Genomic DNA, 25,682 nt, shown 5'->3' on the forward strand with positions numbered 1-25,682 from the left:
TATGGTTTTGATTTTTAGTTTTTTTATGTATATACTTAGTTTTACCATAGATGTTATTTATGTATGTAATAATGTTTTTATGCTGTTGTGATCTGGTATGATTGTTTCAGAATACCAGCATACAAAAATAAATAAATAGATACGATTTCAAATCCTTTGCTGTCATGCATATCATTTAGCTAGTTCTTGCAGCCATATGAGTTCAGGCATTCAACTACCCAGGACTTGCTTGCTCATAGTTGTGCCATGTATAGATATGTCATTCATGTATTTTTCATCTTCTTCCTCCTCATCCCCTCTCCAGACCAATTAGGATATCTTTATCAATTTTTGTTCTGCCATATGCACTGCTAATAAGGCATTAATTTCATCAGGTTGATTACCCCTGCAGTCCTAAGCAGCCATTCCTTTACACAGTTACATCACAGTTGCATTTTCTATTTCCATTTCGGTACCTAGCCATACCTTGTCTGTAACCCTCTTCTGATCAATGTTACTATATTGGGAAATAGTGTGTCCCACTGTCCATCCTGCTGAGGTTAAAAAAAAACCAAACAAACCCCAAAACAAAATTGGGTGAAGCAAAATAGTGGTGTGAGGTGGATGTGGAGCAATGCTTGGCTAAATTCTTTCAGTAGTACTTGTTTCCTGTTCTGAGAAGCCCTCGTAAAGGGGAGGTAAGAGTCTCTCTGAGGCTCTCTTTCTGTCTGGCCAATTTTATTTATTTATCCATTTATTTATTTATTTATTATTAATTCTTCTGTACTGCTAAAACAGATACCAAAGCCAGAGCGGTGTTCGGTAATAAAACACCATATATTAAAACAATAAAATCAATAAAAGTTTACAATAAAACAAAAGCCACATTACTATCCACAAAATATCCTACCATAATAACAGTAAATGCTGTAATCCCGAATTAAGATTGAAAAAGCCACATCTTCACCTTTATTTCTAAAGGCTAGATAGTTCGATTCCTCTTGCCCCAAAAATGCCAAATTCCACGATTCAGGCTGCAAACAGAAAGCATTCTCTTCTTGTATGCCACCTTGTGTACTTCCATTCTTGTTGGTACTTGATCCAAAGCTGCTGTCATGGAATGTAAATTTCAATTAGGAATATAATTCCTGATTTTATCCTGCAAAATCCCATGTAATGTTTTAAACATCAATGTTTATTAGTAAAATTAATAAAAATGTTTTATCATAAACATCAAAGTAAATAACTTAAATTGTGCTTTTTTTTTTTTTTTTAATAGTCAGCCAATGCAGACAGGTTAACAAACATATTGCGCTCATCCATCTTAAACAACCAAAAATTAGGTGGGCTGCCATATTTTGTACCACCTGTAAATGCTGTCTGTTATTTTTGGGCGACCTACCAACACAATGCTATAGTAATTGAATAGAGAACAAATCAAAACTTGAACTACCATTCTAAAAACTGAAAGTTCCAAAGACAGACACAGTCTTCTCAACTGCCTAAACCTAAGAAAAACCTGCTGCATCTTCATAGAAATATGGGGGTCCATAGTCAGAGGCATCCATTAATACCCCCAAATTCCTAACCTTTAGACTTTTATTTAGCTATACCCTGTATACTCGAAGATGGAGGTTCATATGGTTCTTCATCATCCCCCAGATACATCCATTCTGTTTTCCCCATGTTGAACAACAATTTATATACTTCAAACCACTTCGATATCAAATCCAATTCATCCCTGATCCTCCTCATAGATTCCCTAGTGTCCTTACCTGCCAGAAACAATACTTGGACATTGTCAGCATAAATAAAACCTATAAAACCTTGCTTCTGAATAATTGACCCAAAAGTTGCAAAAAAGGTTAACTAGAGGGAGTAAAGGGGATCCTTGAGGAACCCCACAATCCACACTGAAAGGAGCAGAAAACTCCCTGCTCACTTGAACCACAGCTGATCTGCTAGTCAAAAATCATGTCAACCAGTTCAGCACTGTCCCACTTATTCCAGTATCCTACATCTTTACAATTGAATCCCATGATCTACCAAGTCAAATGCACTTGACAGGTCCAATAATATAAAAAATATTGATTCCCCCTTTTCTTTGTATCTCAAAATCTAATCTTGTATTGCCGTCAAAATGGTCTGTGTGCCATAACCCCCTCCTGGAGCCAGACTGACACACATCCAATTACCCAATCTTATCCAAATAACTAGTTAACTGTGAACACCCCATTCTCTCAATCACATTAGCTAAAAATGGACTATTTACCACAGAGTTATAGGTCCATCTTATCTAAAGTGACTGACTTCAAAATTGGAGTCACCACTGACTACTTCAGTGAATCTGGTAAACACCCTTCACCAAGAGAAGACTTGACCATCTGCTACAAAATAGGCAATAATTCTTCCTGGAAGAGATTTAATAAAAAATGAAGAGCATGGGTCAAGATATCTTGCTGCCCTATAAAAGATCAAAATAGCCCTCAATTCCTTCCTTCCTTCCTACTAAAGCAAACTCCTCCATACCCATCCCATCCTTTCAAACCAATTCATTCTACCCTATCTCCCCAAACTCAAAACAACTCTCCCTTCTCTCCCTTATCCAACCACACCTGCCCAATACATCTACAACTCTCCTGAATCTTAGTCTTCCAAAGTTTAACCAAGCTGTTTCTATCCAATGTCTTAAGTACCACTGCTGCTGGTTTAATATTCCCCTCCCCCAACAGGGATTGGGTAATCTGAAAGATATCTTGTGGTCAATTTTCCACATTCTCTATTTGAACCTTCAAAAATGATTTCTTGATTAATCTAAAAATCATACCTATTAGCTGCCTTCCAGCAAACCAGCTTATCTTCCCATAACCAAAATGTAACCCATCTTCCAATCTCCGAACTTCTTGCCATTGACTATTAAGTTCAGGAGAAAACCGTGGTGCAATTATTCATCAAAGGCTTCGTGACCCAGCTTCTTGATGAGGACATGAGTATCCCCGCTGTGGATCTTGGTGGAAGAGACTTCTCTCAGTCCCTGGATCTTCCTCTACCATCATGTGAACAGAGCAGTCATCTTAATAGCTCTGGTGTGGTGCTCACCAATGAGGTCTCCAATGCTGATGTATCGGAGGGAGCTGTAGGAGGACGAGACTCCAGGTAGAGCATTTCTGTACCAGGGTTTCTGGGGTTCGGTGACCTCTGACCAACAACAGCTGAGAACCCTGTGCAGCCTGGTGAGCGTGTTAGTGTGGTAGCTGTGGGTTCCTCTTCTTTGGAGATGTCTCACTTCTGGATGACTTCCATCTCCAGTGAGTTTTTCTCATTGCTGGTGAAACTGGCAGTGGGGGTCCCTTGACTCTGTTTGGGAACTGATGGTTAAATTTGGAGTTTTTCTCAGATTGTTCTTCAAGGTTAAATTGGAATCCCTAACTCAGAAGTATGAGGGGCAATTCAAAGAACATTTTGGGAAAATTCAAGCCTTGCAGAATAAAGATAAAAGCATTCAGTTTAATACCATGATAATTCAGGAGTTGGGGTACTCTGTCCAGGAGAGTGTAATTTATGGAGAATCATTTTTGGAACTTAAATCTGTGCTTCTTGAGTTTTCCTAAGGTAATAGAACCATCACATGCCATTCTTTGTATGCAAGACTTCCATTAAATATTCACTTTCTGGGATGTTCCTCCTTTTTAACAAGGTACATTTTGCCCTTGGGCATATGCTCGAGGGTTCAGCAAGACTGGACTGCTCAGTCTCAAGTTGATATGTTGAATCTGACTTCTTTCTTGGAAAGTTCTACCCCAGAGATGTAGTTATGCAATTTGTAGTCTGCTAATCTCAGCAGGTAACAGCATACATTCACAGTAAACAGTGAACAAATGCACAAAGGATATGCACCAGAGTCAGGTCAGACAGCAGTATTAGATAACACATTACAATAAAATAATACAGTAATGTACTTGGTAAAAGTGCAAATATATTGTAGGTAAAATCAAGTATCAGTTCAGGAAGGCTAATGTAAAAAGGTGGGTCTTAAGGAGCTTTCTGAAATGCAGGAAGTCATTTTCTGATGTTATTTCCTCTGGTAAGGCATCCCAGAGAATGGGACCTACTATACTGAAAATCCATTCTCTAGTCTAGAGTATGGAGGTGGCTTTTTTGTTTTAACTCGGCATCTGATTTTTTTTTTTTCAGTTGGAGAATAACTTCCTGCTGGAAAGTCCTAAATTTGGGTTGAGTCCATTCGTTTTAATAGGCTTATGAATAAATGACCAAAACATGAAAAATGAGAAACTTAACATTAATATGTGCTTTTCCCCCCCTCTGAATGCATATATGCCAGTATTTTGAAAACTGAGGATACTTTGGGTAGAAGAATGACTGATTGGTTTTAATTCTCCATGCTTGAGTTATGGACAGGTGTTAGTATGTGGAAGCAGGCATGGTTGGAGAGTGTGAACTACATGAATTTTTAAAAAAAAAATAGTTTTTCATAAATATAGATGATTCTCATTTGTGCATTCACAAAGTACTTTAAAAAAAATGCAAAACATTATTCCTTGTTTAGCTCTGTGGTGCAAAACAAGACTTCTACAAGGATATATAAAGTAGTACATGCCTGAAGATATATTTAGTCTGAATTTGAAAGAAACATGCAGTTTAGTTTTGTTTTTTTTAATAGAAAATTCCACCCCCTCACTCTCTCAAAATTAAAAATTAATAGACCTGTAATATATACACTAATTTTAAAGCACCAAGAATTTTAGCTGGCAAGAATTGGTCTTAATTGACCTTTCCCAGTTTACAACAAAATAATTGCTCTATTGCCTGACATGTCCTGCCCCTCCTGGCTTCTAACTCTTGTACAATGCTGCTGCAGTCAGCACATTGGCAATTGAATTGTTTCATTGCCAGCTGTGGGGAAACCATTTTCTGTGGCAATCTCTTCTTATCTGGAATTTGAAAATACAAACTCATAAAACACCTTACAATGAAAAAATGCATGTAATCATATAATTTAGGAGCAGCCTTTTTATTGTGAAGCATGGCATATGTTGTATTTTGTTTTTAATGTGTTTTAATAATTGTTTTAATTTGTGTTTAAATGTATTATGAATGTAATTATTGTACTCTGTGTAGAACAATGTGGAAATAGTGGATCATAAAATGGTGGTAAAAAAATAATAAGTTAAGACGCCCCTTAGAACTGCATACACAATGGTCTTCAAGAACTGCTGCACTTTTGCAGTGTATGTGTGTGTTCCTTTATGCTATGTACTAACCCTAACCAAATGTGACTATTTTCCCCAATATATCTCAACTTTTATTCTTTGTTTCCAATTCTGCATGGAGTGCTTGGCTAATCCTCAGCCTGCACATCACTGAGGCAGGGTGGACCTCTGAGTGATGCTGTGTATTTCTTCTTGATGATCTATTGATCTGGCCTGTCTTTTTGGCCAGCAGATAGTTTCTGTTTTGATTACTTTGTGTCTTTTGGGAGCTTGTTAGGCATATTGTGGCTTGGCATGCAGATCCAGCATTAACTTTAATAAGAGTTATCTTCATCTGAACTGCAGGGAGTAATTGAGGTTGGGGTCAGAGATTGATACTTCCTGATGAGAACACTACACTTGTCTGTGCAGTCCACCACTTCTTGTTTTCGCTCATGACAAGCACTTGAAAAGAACCAAAAAATTAAGTTTGATATACCAGAAATATGAAGCCCTCAGGAGAAAGATTATTGATGCTCAAAAGCAAGAATTACAATAATAATTAAAAAAAAAAAAAATCCTTAGGATTAGGAAGACCATCTGTCGACCAGCTGAACATATTTTAATAACTAAGTCGTTTAACTCATCTTCTTCTACTTTGTTGCACAGGATATTGTACCTGTGGATGCGCCTTATGAAGTGAAGGAACTGTATGTACCAGAGAACAAGCTGCACCTAGCCAAATCGGATGCAGAAACACTGCCGGCACTGGATATAAATAAGGTACTACACATGAAGGTGAACGTTATGGGGGCGGGCTGACAACTAAAATTCTTTAACATGTTAAGAGGTCTATGGGTTGTTTCTCCCCTCTCACCTTCCCGGGTGTGACTTTATTGCTTGCCTTTTGCACATGATCTTGATAGCAGGTCTTCTTGCTATGTGTTGAGATGATGTAGCACAGAAATGAGCATCAAGGCTTTTTTTCTTTATTTTTACAGAGTAACAAAACCATGAGCATTCACAGTTCACACAACAAATTCAGGCAGCTATGCAAAAGAACGGCCTTATCCCATTTTACATAAGACAAAACAGATAAACTATTCTTAAGGGGCTATCTATCTCTTCGTATGTTTCTGAAGTTCTAGGCCTCACTTTGCTGTCTTCTTTAGTTTACATTAAATCCCTGGGCCAGAGAAGACAGACTGTACCCAGAATTCCCTGTATTAAGGTGGCTCAGGTCCAGGTAGATAACTCCTGTTCTTAAGGTGTTATGGGGTTCCTGGGTATATACCCTGTAACTGATCAATTTATAATTAAAAAAAAAAAAATTCTGAGCACTCAAGAAAAACCATGAGCAACAATGTTCTCTTAACACATGCCTGTGTGCAATTACTGATCTCTTCAAATAAAAATTAAGAGCAGACATTTTATTTTAGCCTGGTAGTTTCATTCTGCTTCTTTGGGCTTCTAGCTCAATGGAATTTTAGGGATTCTACAGTTATGGATTTTCTGACATTCAACTCAGATAATGGGGCTGATGCAATAAATGAGTGCGGAAAAATGGCGCTCAGTGTTGAGCACCTGTTTTCCTAACATGCACCCAGCCACCTCTTCTGAGTGTGTGATTCAGTATTTAAATGTGCGGGTCAGGCACATACTTTTTTCTTAGATCTGGGGAGAATAGCTAATAGCCTCATCTACATGCATTTGCATATGATGAGCGCTATTCGTTTCGTGGGAGGTTGGACATTTAACACCCTTATAGCATAAGGGGTTGTGGACGTGCGTACATAGCGCATTACCAACCATGTGTTAAACAGTGCCCTCAGCTTCCCGCACGGTTTTGCATCTGCCCCAATATGCAGTCCAAGTTCAGGTTAAAGGGAACAGAATATCTACAACCTTTAGAGGTTTATAGGAGTTTAATTGTAATTGTAATTGTTGCTTGCAAAAACGGCTACATACACACGTATGTGGGTCATGCGTGAGCAATGCGAATATTCACTCCTATACATTCTAATTCTCCCATTTTACTTCTTAGACGTCTTGCATTAGTGTATAAACATTTCAAAGTGTGTATTTTGTTTGTGTTTTCATTCTGCTTGACATAGACTTAATTGGCATCTCAGAGACATGGTGGGAGGAGGATAACCAATGGGACAGTGCTATACTGGGGTACAAATTATATCGCAATGACAGAGAGGAGCATCCGGGAGGCGGTGTGGTGCTTTATGTCTGGGCTGGCATAGAGTCCAACAGGATAAACATCCTGCATGAGACTAAATGCACAATCAAATCTTTATGGCTAGAAATCCCTTGTGTGTTGGAAGAGTATAGTGATAGGAGTATACTTCTGTCCACCTGGCCAAGATGGTGAGATGGGCAGTGAAATGCTAAGAGAAATTAGGGAAGCTAACCAAATGGTAGTGCAGTAATAATGGGAGATTTCAATTACCCCAATAAAGTCAGCATGGCTTTACCCAAGGCAAGTCTTGCCTCACAAATCTATTTCACTTTTTTGAAGGGGTTAATAAACATAAATAAAGGTGAACCGGTAGATGGTAGTGTATTTGGTTTTTCAAAAGGCATTTGAGAAAGTTCCTTATAGGCTTCTAGGAAAAGTAAAATGTCATGGGATAGGTGACGATGTCCTTTGTGGATTACAAACTGGTTAAGAGACAGGAAACAGAATAGGATTAAATGGACAATTTTTCAGTGGAGGGGAGTCGGCAGTGGCGTGCTTCAGGGATCTGTACTGGGACCCTTGCTTTTCAATATATTTATAAATGATCTGGAAAGGAATACGACGAGTGAGGTAATCAAATTTGCAGATGATACAAAATTGTTCAGAGTAGTTAAATCTCAAGCGGATTGTAATAAATTGCAGGAAGACTTTGTGAGACTGGAAAATTGGGCATCTAAATGGCAGATGAAATTCAGTGTGGATAAGTGCAAGATGACACATATAGGGAAAAATAACCGAGGCTATAGTTACACAATGCTAGGTTCCATATTAGGAGCTGCCACCCAGGAAAGAGATCTAGGCATCATAGTGGATAACACATTGAAATCGATGGTTCAGTGTGCTGCGGCAGTCAAAAAAGCAAACAGAATGTTGGGAATTATTAGAAAGAGAATGGTGAATAAAACAGAAAATGTCATAATGCCTGTGTATTGCTCCATGGTGAGACTGCACCTTGAATACTGTGTACAATTCTGGTCGCTGCATCTCAAAAAATATATAGTTGCGATGGAGAAGGTACAGAGATGGGCGACCAAAATGATAAAGGGGATGGTACAGCTCTCCTATTAGGAAAGTCTAAAGAGGTTAGGACTGTTCAACTTAGAGAAGAGACGGCTGAGGGGAGATATGTTAGAAGAGTTTAAAATCATGAGAGGTCTACAATGGGTAAATGTGAATCGGTTTATCTACTCTTTCGGATGAAGTTAGCATGTAGTACATTTAAAACTAATCGGAGAAAGTTCTTTTTCACTCAATGCACAATTAAACTCTGGAATTTGTTGCCAGAAGATGTGGTTAGTGCATCTAGTGTAGCTGTGTTTAAAAAAGGATTGGATAAGTTCTTGGAGAAGTCAAATACCTGCTATTAATTAAGTTGACTTAGAAAATAGCCCCTGCTATTACTAGCAACAGTAGCATGAGATAGTTTTTGGGTACTTGCCAGGTTCTTATGGCCTGGATTGGCCACTGTTGGAAACAGGATGCTGGGCTTGATGGACCCTTGGTCTGACCCAGTATGGCCTGTTCTTATGATCTGAATATGTATACTCTGGAAGAGAAAAGGTGCAGGGGAGATGTGATACAGACCTTCAGATACCGAAAAGGTTTCAATAATGTATGGACTTTGAACCTTTTCCATTGGAAAGAAAACATTAGAACTAGGGGAACAAAATGAATCTCCAGGGGCGGAGACGCAGAACCAATGTCAGGAAATACTTTTTCTGAGAGAGGGTGTTGGAGGCCTGGAATGCCCTTCCGGAGAAGGTGGTGAAGAAGAAAACAGTCAAAAAAATTCAAAGGGGAATGGGATGAACACTGTGGATCTCTAAAGGCTAGAGGACGGAAATGAGATATGCGTGCAGGGGGGTAACTTGCTGGTACGGCAGTTACTACCCTTAGCAAAAGGCATGGAGATTACTACACTTAACCAATATGCTTTAATGTTTTGATGCAACTGCAACATTGATCCCTGGTTAGACAGCAGGGAGATAAGAGAAATTGGATTCAGGCAACTGAGTGCCCCGACTTCCATGATCTGGGATACTGTATGTGGACATAAGGGAAAAAGCAAAGGACTGTTTCTATGGACAAGTCCTAAAGGAAACGAAGAAAGCTTGCACGGGGATAATGTGCTGGTGCAGCGGTTACTACCCTTAACTAATAAGACTTGATACTTTTGATGCAACTCCAACCTTGCTCTCTGCTTCAACGCGGGAGAAAAAAAGGAATTGGATTTAGACAGCAACCAACGAGGACCCTGACTTTTACAGTCTGCAGCACTGATGAGCATAGGGTTAACCTGTACAGAGCAGCAGTTATTACCCTTAACAGAAGGCATGAGATTACTACCCTTGACCAGTAAGTCTTGATGTGTTTGCAATTGCAACATCGCTCTCTGCTTCGAAGGAGGGGAAAGAGAAAGTGAGAAGAATGTGAGGAAAAGGGCAGGCAAGAGTGGATGATGGAAGCCCTGCATGCCCACTTGAAATGCCCTAATATTCTGCATTTTGAGTTGCTGTTGTGGAAAAGTGAAAACCAATTTGTATTCTTTCTGAATGTCATAGGTATCGAAGAGTGCATGTTCTGTTGTTGTGCCAATCTTGACATTCCCAGACAAAAATTGTAGCCAGTGGTAAGATAGAAATGCATTTTATTAGTGTCAGAAATGTCTTATGATGCTGCCAATAATTACTCCTTATTAACTGGAGGATATTTCTATACTATTGCACAGATACGAAGAGACTTTGGGTGACCTGCCCATAATAATTGGCCTAAGGAATGGGAGTGCAAGATTCTAGTTGGCATTGGTTGTGTCCATGATAACTACAAAAAGTATTACAACTTGTCCAGAAAAAAATAGCACTATATGAAAATCTCTCTGGCATTTAAAAAGGACTTTGCAGTACAGTATTTGCTACTTTTGATCTTTGCTTGTTTTGGCTAGGGTTATTTAAGACATTCTGTAAACAAACTGCTTCTACAAGCAGTAATGGGTTTATGAGATCCATGGTGCCTTAGCACTGGGGTTAATTGACTATTAATGCCTGGCCTGGCCTGGCCTTCCCAGTTCCAGTAACTGGGAGCAGAACTGGCATATTAGGACCCTGCAGTCCAGAAGTGTGTAGGTTAACATAATGTTTGGTAAATGCAAGATGAGTGCAGAGCAACAGTTGTGGGCAAAACAATTAACGTTTAATTGTCTCAACATGAGACGGACGTAATGGAAAATTAGTTGTGGTTGCATGTCTCGACAAAGATTTCCTAATCAAAAGTACTAGTCTAAATCTGCTAAACATAAACACACAAGTCAAAGCTGCTTATCTATTGTGTGCAGCATAATTTTAGTCAAAGAAGGTAAAAATGAAGACCTCTGTTTTGTGAATGGATTGCTAAGTGGTCAAAGGACAATATCTGTGTTAGTGTAAAAATACCCTTTTCCAGGTTTGGGTATTATATCTGCCCATCTTGTTGGATGAACTTAACTGTTTTGTGTGTTACCTCTCCCTGTGTCTTGAAATATTCTTTTTTTCATAATGTATTGTGGTATACTAGTATGCTTTATACCCATTGTCCTGCTATTGACGTGACTGTATTCAGCTGTCTATAAGACTGAAGTCTCTTGTATGGGCTTTTTAAAACCCTAGACATATGACAGCAGAAAGACCACACAGCCTATCAACTCAGCTGCTCCAGCTCTACAACACCTATCCCTCCCTGAGATATCTCCTGTGCTTGTCCCCTGTCAGATACTGTCCTTGTCTCTACCACCTGGATTGGGAGGCCTTGCCACCCTTTCTGTAAAGAACTAATTTCCTTAGATTACTCCTGAGTCTGTTCTTCTTGCACTCTCATCCCATGACTCTTTGTTCTAGAGCCTCCTTTTCATTGAAAGAGGTCTGCCTCCTGTGCATTGATACCTTGGAGGTATTTAAATACCTCTATATCTCCCATATTCTGCCCTTCTTCTAGGGTGTATATGTTTAGGTCTTAAATCTATCCCCATATGCTTTATAATAGAGGCCATTCACCATTTTAGTAGCCACCCTTTGGACCAGTTCTGGTTTATATTCTTTTGAAGGTGAGGTCTCCAGAATTGTACACGGTATTCCAAATGAGATCTCACAGGGACTTATACAGAGGCAATATCATCTCCTTTTTTGTGCAACCCATTCCTTTCCCTATGCACCCAAGCATTTTTCTGGCTTTTGGCGTTGACTTATCCACCTGCTTGGCCACTTTAAGATCATCAGATGTGATCACCCCCAGATCCCACTCTTGAGTTGTGCATAAAATAATTTCACCCCTAAACTGTACTGCTCCCTTGGGAGCGGATTTTAAAAGGGTTACACGCGTAACCCTTTTAAACCCGCTCCTGCGCGCGCCGAGCCTATTTTGCATAGGCCCGGCACACCTATGGGGTGGGGTGGGGAGTGGGAGGGGCGGGGTGGGGGCGGGACCGAGGCCTCCCGCACGATTTCGGAGCAGCCTCAGAGGGAACGGGGAAAGCCATTGAGGTTTCCCTAGGGCTCTGCGCGCGCAAGGTGCACAAGTGTGCACCCCCTTGCGCGCGCCGACCCCGGATTTTATAGCATGCGAGTGGCTGCGCGCGCATGTTATAAAATCGGGCATAGATACGAAAATCTGGCCCTTGGGTTTTAGCAGTCGAAACGAGGACTTATTTCTGCAGAAAGAGAAGTAAAATGCTTCCCTTGTGAGAATTTTTTAAATGCACAATGTAATTTTTGTCACAAGCAGGCAGTTTGGGGACGAAGAGGAAATAGATAACATTTTCTCAGGCTGTGTGCTTTTGAAAGATGGATCAATTCAAGTTAAAATGAATTGAATTAATTGGGTGCTAACTAAACAGCACTGATTGATTGCTGCTGCTGCTGTTGCAGTTGGTGTCCCATGGACTGAAAAACGACCGGGAGGAATTCTCCCTCTTTTCCATCCTCTGCATTGACAACACTGGAAACCTTAGTACTGTGTCCAAAGACCATGGACATCACAGGGAGGTGTATCTCGGTACTGCCTAGTTGAGATGGTAGTTTCTTTTTTTACAATTTTTGAATCCTTAGCTTCTCCAGTGAAACTTCCAGTCAAGAGTACGAGCTGTTGCTATGGCTTTCTTGCTTTCACCTCCTTTTAAAGAATTAGACTGAGGGTACCAGTTTATTTTATATGGACTACCTTCCCAATATCGAGCAGTAATCCCCATAGAGGCAAAATTCTGAAATACAGGGCCGGATTTTAAAGGCCCTGCACGCGTAAGTCCCGGGGCTTTGTAAAAGGGGCGGGGAGGGGTGTGTCCGGGGTCAGGGGGCGGTTCGGGGCGGGAACGGGGGTGTGGCTCCGGCCCGGGGGCGTGGTCGAGGCCTCCGGACCAGCCCCCGGGTTGGGTGATGGCGCGCCAGCAGCCTGCTTTCAGCAGATTTCAGATTTGCGCCTGCTTTCAGCTACGCGCATATCTTATAAAAATCCAGCGTACTTTTGTTCGCGCCTCGCGCAAATTTATAAAATCTACCCCACAGAGGAAAGCTTCAGGATTCCAGTATCATTTCACAAAGCTGGCTGTTCCAATCGGCGTTTTAAACTTTGTGCTCCGTCCACCCTTTTTATAAATATTGCCTGTTACAAGCAGCCTAATTAATTAACTTATGATTCAATATGTGCTCAGCTTTTCAAGAGAGCCTGCAAAGGGCTGTCAAAATGTTTAGAAGGTCACTTTTTTCCCAAGAAGATCTTAGTAAGCATAAAGAAAAGCAGATGGTGTCCATTGGGTGGAGGTTGTAAGGCATGCATTTGAAACGGCGTTTTTATTTGTTTCGCATCGGAAATGGTAAGTTTTCTTATTTAAAATTTTTTTTTTTTTTTTTTGTTAACAGGTAGATATGCAGTGGGTTCAGGTGCTGGCAGAGGGCTGGGCAACGCCACTGAACGGCTTTATGAGAGAGAGGGAGTACTTGCAGTGCCTTCATTTTGACTGTTTGCTGGATGGTAAGAAGCCAGATTTTGAGAGCTACATTTTCCTGGTATCTGCTGCCTTCCCCCAGCGCTGCTACTCTGTCCCAGATCTAACCCTCCTCTGCTTTCACAGCCTAGTTTATATTTTGCAAGTTAAAATGCTAGATGAACAATCTTCGGACTCTCGCACCATTTCCAAGCCACTTCTAAATGTGTGCATTGCAATCTTAGCTGTGCCACTGAGATTAAATTCTGAGCATGGTGAGGTGCTCTTGATTGGGCATTGACTGAAATTGTGCAAGCTTTTTTTTTTTTTTTTTCCCTCCCCTCTCTCTGATCTTTAGGGGCTTTAATTTTGCAACTGTAAAGTGGATGGGCTCCATTGTGTCCAGAAGATGGCCTCCTGTAAATGCACAGCACAATATCTCTTTGCGTTTTGGGGCATGACTGCTATGTTCTGCCCAGGGTGGCATGGCTTTATCACTTCCTGACATTGCAGTGTAGGGTACACTGTGTCATTCATTTATGAAAAATCAGACTGTGTAGCTAGAAATACTTGTGTCAAGAAGGAACCAAAGCTTTTCAATCTGCTTCTGGCAAGTTGTATATGTTTTATTTATTTAAAATTGCTTATATACTGCACCCTCCATGGTTTGGGGCAGTTTACAATAGAACATACATATATATGACTGTTTTACATGTTTTGGTGTATTACTGATTGTTTAAGTTAATATTGTAAGCTGCTTAAGAGCTTGTTTTTAGAGGATATGTGACCTGTAAATAGAAGAAATAAATACAAATATAGCACAAGAACAGAAATGAATCCTGTTCAGCCTCAAAGGGGTATGCGGTTGGTTAAGTTTAAGTACTCGCCAGGTATGGTATGATTTTGAGCATGGCAAAATAGTTTCCTCCCTATGAGCTGTCAGTGGGGCCAATGCAAAACAATGCGCTCCGCCGAGTGCACTGGTTAACCCGCAGTTGGATGCACGATTTGGACGTGCGTCCACAGCCCCTTATGCTAAAAGGAGATTAGCGCGTCCAAAATGCTCATCCAACCCCCCCCAGCGAAACTAATAGCACTCATCACATACAAATACATGTCGATGAGGATATTAGTTATTCACCCAAAATGTAAAAAAAAAAAAAAGTGCGCCTGACATGCTCTGGGCAGGCGTTAATTTCTGAGCACCCCAGAAAGTTGCACAGAAAAGCAGAAAATACTGCTTTTCTGTACATCCTCCGATTTAATATTGTGGCGATATTTAGTCGGAGGAACCAAAAGTTTAAAAGGTTTAAAAAAAAAAAAAAAAAAGTGCCGGTGGTCAGGTTAGGGAAACGGACGCTCGGTTAATGAGCGTCCGTTTCCCTAACACATGGTTGTGCACCGGTTAGGAAAACGGGTGCTCGTATAATTGAGTGCCCGCTTTCCCTAACCCATGGACAGCCGACCTCTCCTGGCCACCCGTTGCCAAGGAGGCGCTAGGGGCGTGCAATTGACCCTAGCGCCTCCTTGGCAGCGCGACCGCTCATTTACATATTCCATCGCGCACCCAGTGTTTGAGAGCCCGCTTTCTGTGATCATTTATTGCATCGGCGCCAATACATTTCATATATATATATATATATTTTTTTTTTTTAACTATCGGTTGTACTTGGCTTTCACATTGGAATCCAATAGTAAGACAGATATCAGACTTAGAATAAATATAGAAACAAAGGTGACATGACATGAGAGTTTTATGGTCTCCCTACCCATGTGATGGAATTTGTGATATACTACACGGACCTGGCTGTCTGCGCCGCCCCAGAGCACACCAGTGTCTGTGTGCACCACCTCTCACTAACGTGCTCTAAAGTGATCCTGCCTCCATTAAGCTCTCAGGAAGAAGCAGGGTCTCTTCGAAACACGTTAGCAGGAAGTAGTATGGAAATGTTACTGTTTTCCGGGGTTGATTTTTGCCCCTACAGAGAAAAGAAAACAGCTTGGGAATAAGGAGTACGGAGTGTTAGAGCATTTGGGTTATAATTCAGGAGAAGTCTCGGGATTTGAGTTAGGGGCACTTCTCAGCCACTCGGATTGCGTGCGTGACAGATCTGAGGCGCCTTACTTGGACCTCCCTGTGCTTCCAGGACCCCCAGTGAGAAATAAGGCATTTGTCTTGGTCAGCACATTTACAACACCAAGAACAAACCTTTTGTTAGCTGAAAAAAAAAAAAAATCAGCGGAAGCTGCATCGCTTTGTGCCACCAGTGGGGGAGTGGATTCAGTTTATGCAGTATAAATGTACCAGCAGTAGAGTCGCGTGCCTTTAGGCAGCATAATGACAAACGTGCAAAGCAACATGTAACCTGTAGCTTGAATTTATCTCCATGCTTTGCATCATGGTAGCACTCGGCCAGAAGGCATAACATCTCATTTGGGGGGGGGAAATGTGAGTTTCCTGTTCCTCATTTAGAAGGTAGCATTTAAGCTTGTTTACTTTTTGCCCTCTCTGTTGCCTGCTGCTTTCTACTATATGGTGGTGGGTATAAGTTGGAGTGGGTGGTGGTTGTTTTCCAGTTTAGCAAGCTAAATTGCACATGCCAATAAAATCGTGTCTCCAAAAGCAAAATAAAATTGGCAGGCCTAATTTGCCCAACAAGTAATGATTGCCCAAAATTGCATGCAGCATGCTCATTCCTTGGTGGTAATTTAACAGAACAATTTGTGGTTACCAACTAGATGTTGATGATGATGATTATTTAAAAATGAAGTAAGGATGATATGGATGGAGTAGGATTGGCAGCGTTCTCACTATTCAAAGGAAAGCCACAGTGGTTACCAATCTGGATTTCAGGATCATAAACAGGAAATTGGTAATTTTATTCTTTTTTTTTAAAATTCAAAACCACCCATGATAATGTGACAGTAAGCAAAATGCTATTTACAGATGATCCATAAAATAAAGAACTGTGTATCCATGTATGTTTATAATCTGTTTATATATTTTGTATATAAAATATTAGAACAGAAAAATATGTCCAGATGAAATACAAACTGGAGAAAACTATAAAGCAGAGTACAATATTGATAGTTTAATAAGAATAGGCTGATCACATAAGGATGATAATTACTTCCCATCTCTCTCTCAACCTTCATTTTCCACCAGCATAACTTTCATTCATTTGAGCTGTACATTACAAGTAATGTAACTTTGAGGTTCCTTGAAACATTTTAGGAACCTAGATTTGGAGTTATTTAACTACTGGGAAAGCTTAATGGAAGGCTCTTAAATGGGAGTCTCTGAATATATATATAAACCCTAATTCTTGTAGGAAGTAATAATATGAAAGACTCCCAAATTCCTAGAAAGATTGTCCATTTCCAGGGTATTGGTGCAGATAAGCATGATGCATTATTTTTTTTTTTTGGCTATGAGCATACTTTCATGGATTAACAGGGCCTTGCTTTGATGAAAGATATAGAGCAATAGAGAATTAGAGAATATGCTTTTGGTCAGCCTGTTAAGGTCATTTACTTATTTGTTTAAAAATGTATTACTTGCTCTGTCAAATATCCAGGCAAGTTAGTCTGCATTCATTTATTCATTTATATCCTGTCTCCAAAAGTGTAGAAATAGGACATGTATAGATCCAGTACACATAAGGGCCCTGATGAGACACATACAATATTTAATGCATACATTTGCGGTTTTAATATCTGCTTTGAATGTTCTAAAAGGGCAAATATATAATGTGGGCAACATTTGATAATGTAAGTGGCCAATAATCAAAAAGTAGAAAACCCGCAGGAGTGTAGAGTCCCCCCAGCAGGAGCCGGAGCTGAGAGTCATATCAGCTCACAGTCTGGAGTCAAAGCTAAGGAGCCGCTCACCCTCCCCCCCCCCCCCCCCCCCCGAGCAGGAGCTGCAAAGCCAGGACATGGACTGCAGCAAGGGATGGGAGCAGGCTCGAGGGACCCCGGTAGCAGCATCCCATCTGAAGGATGGGCTGCGGCTGTTCACAAAGTTGCTGAGAAGAGACATTTTAGTGTGGATGTGTAGTTAAATGGCATGAAAATGGCCATGTAGCACGCCTTGTATTTATTTTGTACTCATGATGCATTTGCATGCCATTAACTTACTGTATCACACCAGGGCTGCTGGGTGTTACTGTCGGGGTAAGTTAAAGTTTGCACTTACCTATTTTAACTATTGTAACTCCTATTTTAACAAGCCTTTTATTACATCAGCCCTGCTGTGAGCTTCTTTGAAGGATAGAATCCCCCTTTTAATATGTCTGTGGACACACCTATAGCCATCTTCTAGCCATCTAGGGCTTATTTATTTATTTGGATTAATTACAGACTTTTTTTTTTAATATGGAATTTATTCAAAGCAGTTAACTGCATATTAGCATATCAGCAAATAAATGGAGGTTAATTGCAGTTTCACACTAAGAAAAGTGTACACAATTTAGAATAGCAAAAGTCACATTCTAATTTGGCATTGAAAAAGGTGCACCTTTGCATTAACTGTGAACGAGCAATACATTAAGTCCTGCTAACAACATAGCAGAAAAAGTAGTAGCAAACTAGAAATGTGGATAGACCAGATATAAATCATGCAAATAAATAATCCAGCAGTAAATATATTAGTCTATAGCAACACGTTTGTGGCATTTGAGATGATGCCAGGCAGTTTGAGTCAATTTAGCATCTTGGAGTTTTGGATTAGTTATTAAAAACTTGACAGATGCCGATGAAGCAGAGAGCAATGTTGAAGTTGCATCAACTGTATCAGGCTTATTGGTTAAAGGTAGCAACAGCCGCATCAGCTAGTTATGCCCATTCTTATTTGTTTTCCGAGACTGTAAAATTCAATGTCCTTCTTGGTTGCTGTTTTAATCTAATTCCCTTTTCCTCTTTTCCCTCTGCCGTTGAAGCAAGAGAGAAATAATGGAGTTGCATCAACAGTATGAAGGCCCATTGGTTAAGGGTAATAACTGCCACACCAGCAAGATACCCTTGTGAATTATTTTCTTCATTTCATCCTCTAGCTTTTATGAAACCACAGTGTTTATCCCATGCCCCTTTGAAATATTTCACCATTTTTATCTTCATCACCTCATCTGGAAGGGCATTCCAGGCATCCAACACCCTCTCCATGAAGAAAGATTTCCTGACGTTGGTTCTGAGTTATCCTCCCTAGTATTACTGATTTCTTTCCTACGGAGAAGATTTGTTGGTTATGCATCATTAAAACCTTTCAGGTATCTGAAGGTCTGTATCGTATCTCCCCTGCACCTCCTCCTCTCCAGGGTATATATATTTAGGTCTTTCAACCTCTTCTCATAAGTCATTTGATGTAGATCCCCCTCCATTTTGGTCACCCTTCTCTGGACTGTCTCCATCCTGTGTCTGTCCCTTTTGAGATGCAGCCTCCAGAACTGAACACAATACTCCAGGTGAGGCCTTTCCAAGGACCTGTACAAGGGGATTGTCACCTCCTTTTTCTTACTGGTTATTCCTCTCTCTATGTAAGCCAGCATTCTTCTGGCTTTAGCTATTGCCTTTTCACATTGCTTCGCCATCTTCAGATCACTAGACACTATCACCCCAAGGTCCCTCTCTTGCTCTGTGCACAACAGCTCTTCACCCCCATCACATACAGCTCTTTTGGATTACCTCACCCCACTTCTTGACATTGAATCCCAGCTGCTATATATTCGACCATTGTTCAAACTTCCTTAAATCATGTTTCATTCTTTCTACTCCTTGTGGCGTGTCCACTCTGTCACACATCTTAGTATCATTCGTAAATATACCAGTTTTACCTTCTATTCCTTCCTCAATGTCACTCACAAAGATGTTGAAAAGGACCAGTCCCAACACTGATCTTTGTGGTGCTTTGCTTAACACCGTTCTCTCAGAGTGGGTTCCATTTACTATCACATGCTGCCTTCTATCCGTCAGTTTGTAATCCACACTATCACCCCGGTGCTCATTCCCAAACTTCTCATTTTATTCCCAAGCCTCCTATGCAGGACCGGACCTAAAGCTTTGCTGAAATCCAAGTAGATCACATCAAGCGCCCTTGCTCAATCCAATTCTTTAGTCACCCAATCAAAAGAAAAATCAAATTTGTCTGACAGTACTTTCCCCTAGTGAATCCATGTTGCCTCGGATCCAACAAGCCTGACTGTAGATAGTTTTCCTTCAGCAGAGTCTCCATTAATTTCCCCACCACTGAGGTAAGGCTAACAGGCCCGTAGTTTCCAGCCTTTTCTTTGCTTTCATTCTTGTGAAGCAGGACCAACATCGCTCTTATCCAATCACTTGTCACCACTCCATTTCCAGGGTGTGTTGTGAACAGGTCATGCAGCGGACCCGCCAGCACATCACTCTTGAGTTCCCTCAGTATCTTGGGATGAACCTCATCAGGCCTCTCTGCTTTGTCTACTTTGTTTTCCTAGTTCTTCCTATACGTTCTCTTCTGTAAATGGAGTTTTGCCTACTCCTCCTCCATCCACTGTCTTGTTAACTATCGAAGGTCTTTCTCCAAGGTCGTCTTTATTGAGCACCAAACTGAAGTATTTGTTTAATATTTCCACCATTTCTTCGTTTCTCTCCACATGTTGATCATTGTCACCTTTCAATTTCACTATACTATTTTGGACCTTTCTGTGATGTATCTGAACAATGTTTTGTCACCTTGCTTTACCGCTTTGGCAATTCTTTCTTCCGCCTGCCATTTTGCTTTCTTGATTTCTTGTAGTCTCCGTCAGTTTCATCAGATAGTCTTCCCTGTGTTCCTCTTTTTGGGATCCTTTATATTTCTTTTACGCTGATCTTTTTGCTTTTATTTTATGAGTCACCTCCTTTGAGAACCAGATTAGTTTCTTATTTCTCTTACCTTTGTTTACTTTTCTAACATCTAGATGTATTGCCTTTGTAATTGCTCCTTTTAGTTTGGCCCATTGTTCCACCTCTTTCATTTTCCCCCAGTCTTCTAATTCTACCTCCAGGTACACCCGCATTTTAACAAAGTCCATATTCAATCCTCGGGTCTTCATGTGACTTCTCCGTATCCTATTTGTGATATCAAACCATACCGTTTGATCATCCAGCTAATGTTGTCCATATATCTAGTGGCGCAGCCATGCCGGTGAATATAGCCAGCAGTGTTAGGGGGTCATTTTCTATAGGTTTCACATGTGGCACTTTCCAGTCAGCACTGGAAGAGTAGGAGTTGGGGCAGCATCGGGGCGGACGTGGCGAAGACATCGCTGATGGCGCAAATGTAAGGCCCCTTATCGCCGCCAGTAACGCGCCCAATAGCACCACCTTTCACGGTGGTGCTATTGGTTTGCTAAAGCCGGCATTAATAGCACTGCGGTGCTGCGATTGCTGCCAGCTTTCGCAGGCCCGTCACCCCCCCCCCCCCCGGGTACCGTGCAATTCACTAAGGCCTGCAATTTTAGAAAATCCAGGCCTTAGTTAGCTAGATAAGTTTATCCGGCTTACTTTACGACTGGTCTACAGGCTATCCAGAAGCAGCCAGATAAGTTATCCAGCTAACCCTGAATATTGGAATTAGCCGGATAACTTTTCCAGCTAACTCAACTCCTCCTAGTTACACCCCCAGAATGCCTCTAACTTAATCAGTCAAATTCTAGCCAGATAAAGTTATCTGGTTAAATTTAGCTGGATAAGTACCCACATCTTCATTTAGCTGGATAACCTCTCATTGACCTGGCTAAATGCTTCGGTTATGGTCCTCCAGCTGTACAAATGTAGGCTTTTATATAAAAGGTTCAGATTGGCTGTGCCAGTGGTTTGAGCTATATGTTGAATACTGATGACAGTATGGAGCATTGGGGAACTCCCTTGGTTTAAGATCCAGGTGCTGATGTGTCTGTGAAGTCTACATATTGTTGCCTGTTTCATAGAAATGAGCGGAACCATGTTATGACCTTGCCATTTAGATCAGCCTCTTGTAGTCAAGGTAACATGATATGATCTATGTTATCAGAGGCTGCAGAGAAATCTAATAGCACCAGCACGGCTGCTATCGCGATAACTCATGAGATCATCCGGCAGGAAAACAAAATCTGTCTCCCTTCATGACCTTTTTTGAATCTGGATTGATATGGGTCCAGCCAGTTGTCTTGCTGCTAGCCAGTTATTAGGTTGACTTCTTACTGATTTGTTTTGTTAATTTCCTCAGGAAAGAGAGAGTGGCAGTAGGTGGTAGCTTTTAGGTTTGTCTGGATCCAGGTTTCTTTTTTATTAGTGGCTGGACTATGGTGGGTTTTTTTTTGGTTTTTTTTTTAAAGATCTGTAGGAAATAGGCCTTCACTGAGGGAGGAATTCATAATTTGGATGCCCAGGCTTAGAGGCCTCCAGGCATGGATCAAGTGTAAAGGTTGTTGGATGTAAGGCGCTAGAGTTTATGCAAGCCCTCTTTCTGTGATTGGGGTAAATGGTTCCCATACCTCAGGGATGTTTGGCGGGGTTGAGCTTATCTTTGTTTCTTAGTGGGAGATGTCTTTATGGTGTCCACAAACGTCCTTTATTTTGTTTTCAAAGTAGGATGCGATTTAGTTTGCTGTTTTGATTTAGGGGTAAGATTCTGTTGAGATGTCAGTTTTATCGGGCCATTTCCAATTTCACATAGTTTCTTGCTGGGTTTGGGGTTTGTGCAATACAGTGGGAAAGAAATATTTTGTTGGCCTTTGTTAGCCTTGTGATATGTTGTCATGTGTAATTCTTGTTATATTCTGTCCTTTTCACAGAGTGCCAGATTTTCAAAGGGATACGTGCGTACCCCCCCCCCCCCCCCCCCGAAAACCTGGCCCAAACTCCACCTGTGAGCGCCAAGCCTATGTTGAGTAGGCTCGGCGGCGCGCACAAGCCCCGCCACGCGTGTAAGTCCTGGGGGGACGTGTCGTGGGGCGTGTCGCGGCCTGCGCATCATCGGGGGCATTCCGGGGGCGTGGCTGTGGCCTCCAGACCAGCCCCCGGACTAGACCATGGCACGCCGGCGGCTGGCCCGGCGCGCGCAAGTTACGCCTGCCTCGGCGCGTGCAAGTTACGCCTGCCTCGAGCAGGTGTAACTTTCGCGACAAAGGTAGGGGGGGTGTAGATAGGGCCAGTGGGGTGGGTTAGGTAGGGGAAGGTGGGGGGAGGCCGAAGGAAAGTTCCCTCCGAGGCCACTCCGATTTCGAAGTGGCCTCAGAGGGAACGGAGGCAGGCTGCGCGGCTCAGCGTGCGCAGGCTGCATATTTTGGGCAGCCTTGCGTGCGTCGACCCCGGATTTTAATGGATATGTGCGGCTGCGTACGTATCTATTGAAATCCTACGTACTCTTGTTCGCACCTGGTGCACGAACAAAAGTACGCGTGCATGCAACTTTATAAAATCTACCCCAGAGTGTTTTGAGCCATTTCATTTCTTGTTTTTGCCCTTGGCATTTTAGGGCTTGGAGTTTTTGGGTGCATCAAGGCGAGCACCCATGGGGAGGGCATATGACTTTTTTTTTTTTTTTTTTGGGGGTAGGGACAATTTTGTCTAAGCCGGTGGGTTTTTTTTTTTTTTAAATGCTTATATTAATGGCAGCGTTTTCAGTTTAGAACTAGTTTACTAGTTTATTTCATGCATTACTATCAGGATCTTGCAGGATGCTACATAGCACTGGACGTTACAGTAACAATTATAAATAAACCCACATAATTACAAATTATGATAAAATTACAAGAAATGCAAATGACAACAAAACCAAAATCAATAATTATCATCTATAATGAATCAGAAGGATAAAAAAATGAAGAACTCACCCCCTCAGTTTGTACACTCGACCTGAAATGAATTTGAAACATTTTCCAGCATCTCATCAGGCACCAAAGACTCGTCTGAATAGCCAAGTTTTAATTTGCTTTTTAATTGCACTAGATCACTTAATTGGCAGACTTCAATTGGTATTATGTTCTAAAGAGAAGGGTAGGTACTAGGAAAAGGCACATTTACGTGTATGAAATAAACTACTGTCCTACCAGAAGGAATAACATGATGGGCATTCCCGGGTAGGATTGTGGCATTTCAGTAAATTTTGAAGATAAGCTAGTCTGTTCATGTAGAGGACTTTAAAAGCACACTCCAAATTTTTAAACTGTACTCATTAAAATATGGGAAGCCAATGAAAGCCTACCAGCATCAGTGTACTATGATGATCATAAATCTGGAAAATATTCTGGCTGTAGAATTTTGTATGTACTGTATTTTATATATGCTTTTGCTGGAAGACCCAATATATAAGCTGTTGCAATAATCCAGGTGAGAAACAATTAAAGCCTGAATCACAGTGGCCAGATCGGTGATTTCAAATTAAGATGTACTTTTTGAAAGATTAACAATGTGCATTTATAGAGTCAATGAAGAATCCAAAGTGACACTTAAGCTGCGGATACATTACTTTTTGCATCAACACTACATTGCCCAGCATAATAGATGGTTTGGATCTGGAATCATCGTACTTCCCACTCACACAATATCTGTTTTGTTTGAATTTAGATGCAATTTAAGGCCTACCACGTAAATATTTCTTGTAAATTGCTGTTGATACTCAGGATACAATCCTTCTGAACTGTAGGGATGATCAATTGAATATCTGTTAACAGCGAGAGATAGACCAGTTTCTAGGAACTTAAGGAGAAAATGTGGCTGTGGCACAATCATTTTGTATTAGAGAATCGCAGAGACCCAGAAAACGTCTTACTTGCAGGAATGCATGAAACACATTCCTTGAGTTCCTGGAAAGACTGTATTGAGATCTTATCTGAAGAAATGATCTCATGGAAGTATTCCAGCCACAACAAAGTGTCCTGAGCATAGGAACTCCAGTAATAAATCTGCATTACCCCTTATGGGCCAGAATTTTGAGTAAGAAGACAGCTGCCGGCTTTTCCTACCAATTTCTAGGCCCAGTGCACAGGTTGGACCAAGAAGCTTTGTTTAAATTTTTAACAAGGTCCTATTGGGTTTTGCATATACTGGGACCTTTGTTTTCAGTTTTTGTTTTCTGTGGAAATTTCAATGTTACAACAAATGATACTAAGAAAAATGAAGTCACTTTTTCTACTGATTGTCTCCCCGTTTTGTTTTTATTGTAATAAACACTGATAAATTCCCAGGAAAAATAAAATAAAAACTAAAAAAAACAAAGGTCCCTGTGCATATAATACACAACGTAGAATTAAGGGTGAGCATAGGGAGGATGATATAGATGGATTGGTCCTTAAGCTAATCAATGGCACATTTCATCGAGCATGTTCAATTGTAATTTCTAAAGTGTGAAAGTGCAAGTCTGCCATTTGTGTAGAGCCTGCATAATCTCATAACTAATCTTCTGAATTTTTTGCCCTATCTAAAGAAACCAGTTTAAAACTTTTAGTCTTTTGCAGGTACTTTTGAAGTAAAACCAGCATGAGTGTTTGTAACAGATATATCCATTGGGATATTGAAGAATTGTTCTGTCAACTGATAACAGAACCCACACGGGAAGAGGGTGATACTGGAACTGGTGCTTTCCACTGGGGGCAGTTTCTGATATTGTAGTTGATGGGATCCATTGTGGTTCAGTATTAGAGCACAAGAGAGAAAGGTTCAGTCGAAGGCAAGGCTCCTAGAATCCAGGAAAACTATTTTTTTCTTTTTTTTTTTAATAGGGGAGTACCTCAAGGAGTTAGCTGGTTGGGAAAATGTAGGGGAAATAGAACAGAATAAAGTAAAACTAAAAGGAGAGAATATAAGGGCAGCCAGCCTTTTTGTTAGGAAAGTAAATAAAGGTAAGAGGAAAGAGGCCACTATGGTTTTCTAAAGAAGTAGCTGAAAAGGTAAGGAGAAGTTTAACATTCATAAACTACAAGAGATCACAAAGTGAAAGATAGGCAACAATATCTAGAAAAGCTAAGAGAAGCTGGGAAAGTAGTCAACAATGCAAAAATTCAAATGAAGAAAAAAATAGCAAATACTGTAAAACAGGGAACAAGACTGTTAATAAAGGTAATAACATACCTATCCTATTGGCCAGTATCTTGGCATATATTTTGATGTCTTGATTGAGTAAGTAAATTAGGTGATATGAACTTTGATTTTACAGTCTTGTTCCCTCTTGGCAATCAGAGATTCAAATTCTTGGTTAGTGAAGGAGTAGAAAGTTTTGCTCTTTTATTTCCATATGAAGCAGTTTTGACAATGGAGGGGCCAACTATCTTTTTATAGAACTGAGCCCCAAAGCCATCCA

General features: G+C 40.8%; 1 protein-coding gene across 2 annotated transcripts in view; it reads left to right on the forward strand.

Annotated features, from left to right (window-relative positions):
- Window positions 1–25,682, forward strand: part of PAPSS1 (3'-phosphoadenosine 5'-phosphosulfate synthase 1) — a 215,050-nt gene that overhangs the window by 88,740 nt on the left and 100,628 nt on the right. For both annotated transcript variants that reach the window (XM_029596800.1, XM_029596803.1), the window contains exons 6-7: window positions 5,859–5,972; window positions 13,320–13,431. In XM_029596800.1, coding sequence (XP_029452660.1) covers window positions 5,859–5,972; window positions 13,320–13,431 — 226 coding nt within the window. The remainder of the gene's footprint in view (window positions 1–5,858; window positions 5,973–13,319; window positions 13,432–25,682) is intronic.

Source organism: Rhinatrema bivittatum, chromosome 1 (assembly GCF_901001135.1).
Source record: "Rhinatrema bivittatum chromosome 1, aRhiBiv1.1, whole genome shotgun sequence".
NCBI classification, from domain to species: Eukaryota; Metazoa; Chordata; class Amphibia; order Gymnophiona; family Rhinatrematidae; genus Rhinatrema; species Rhinatrema bivittatum.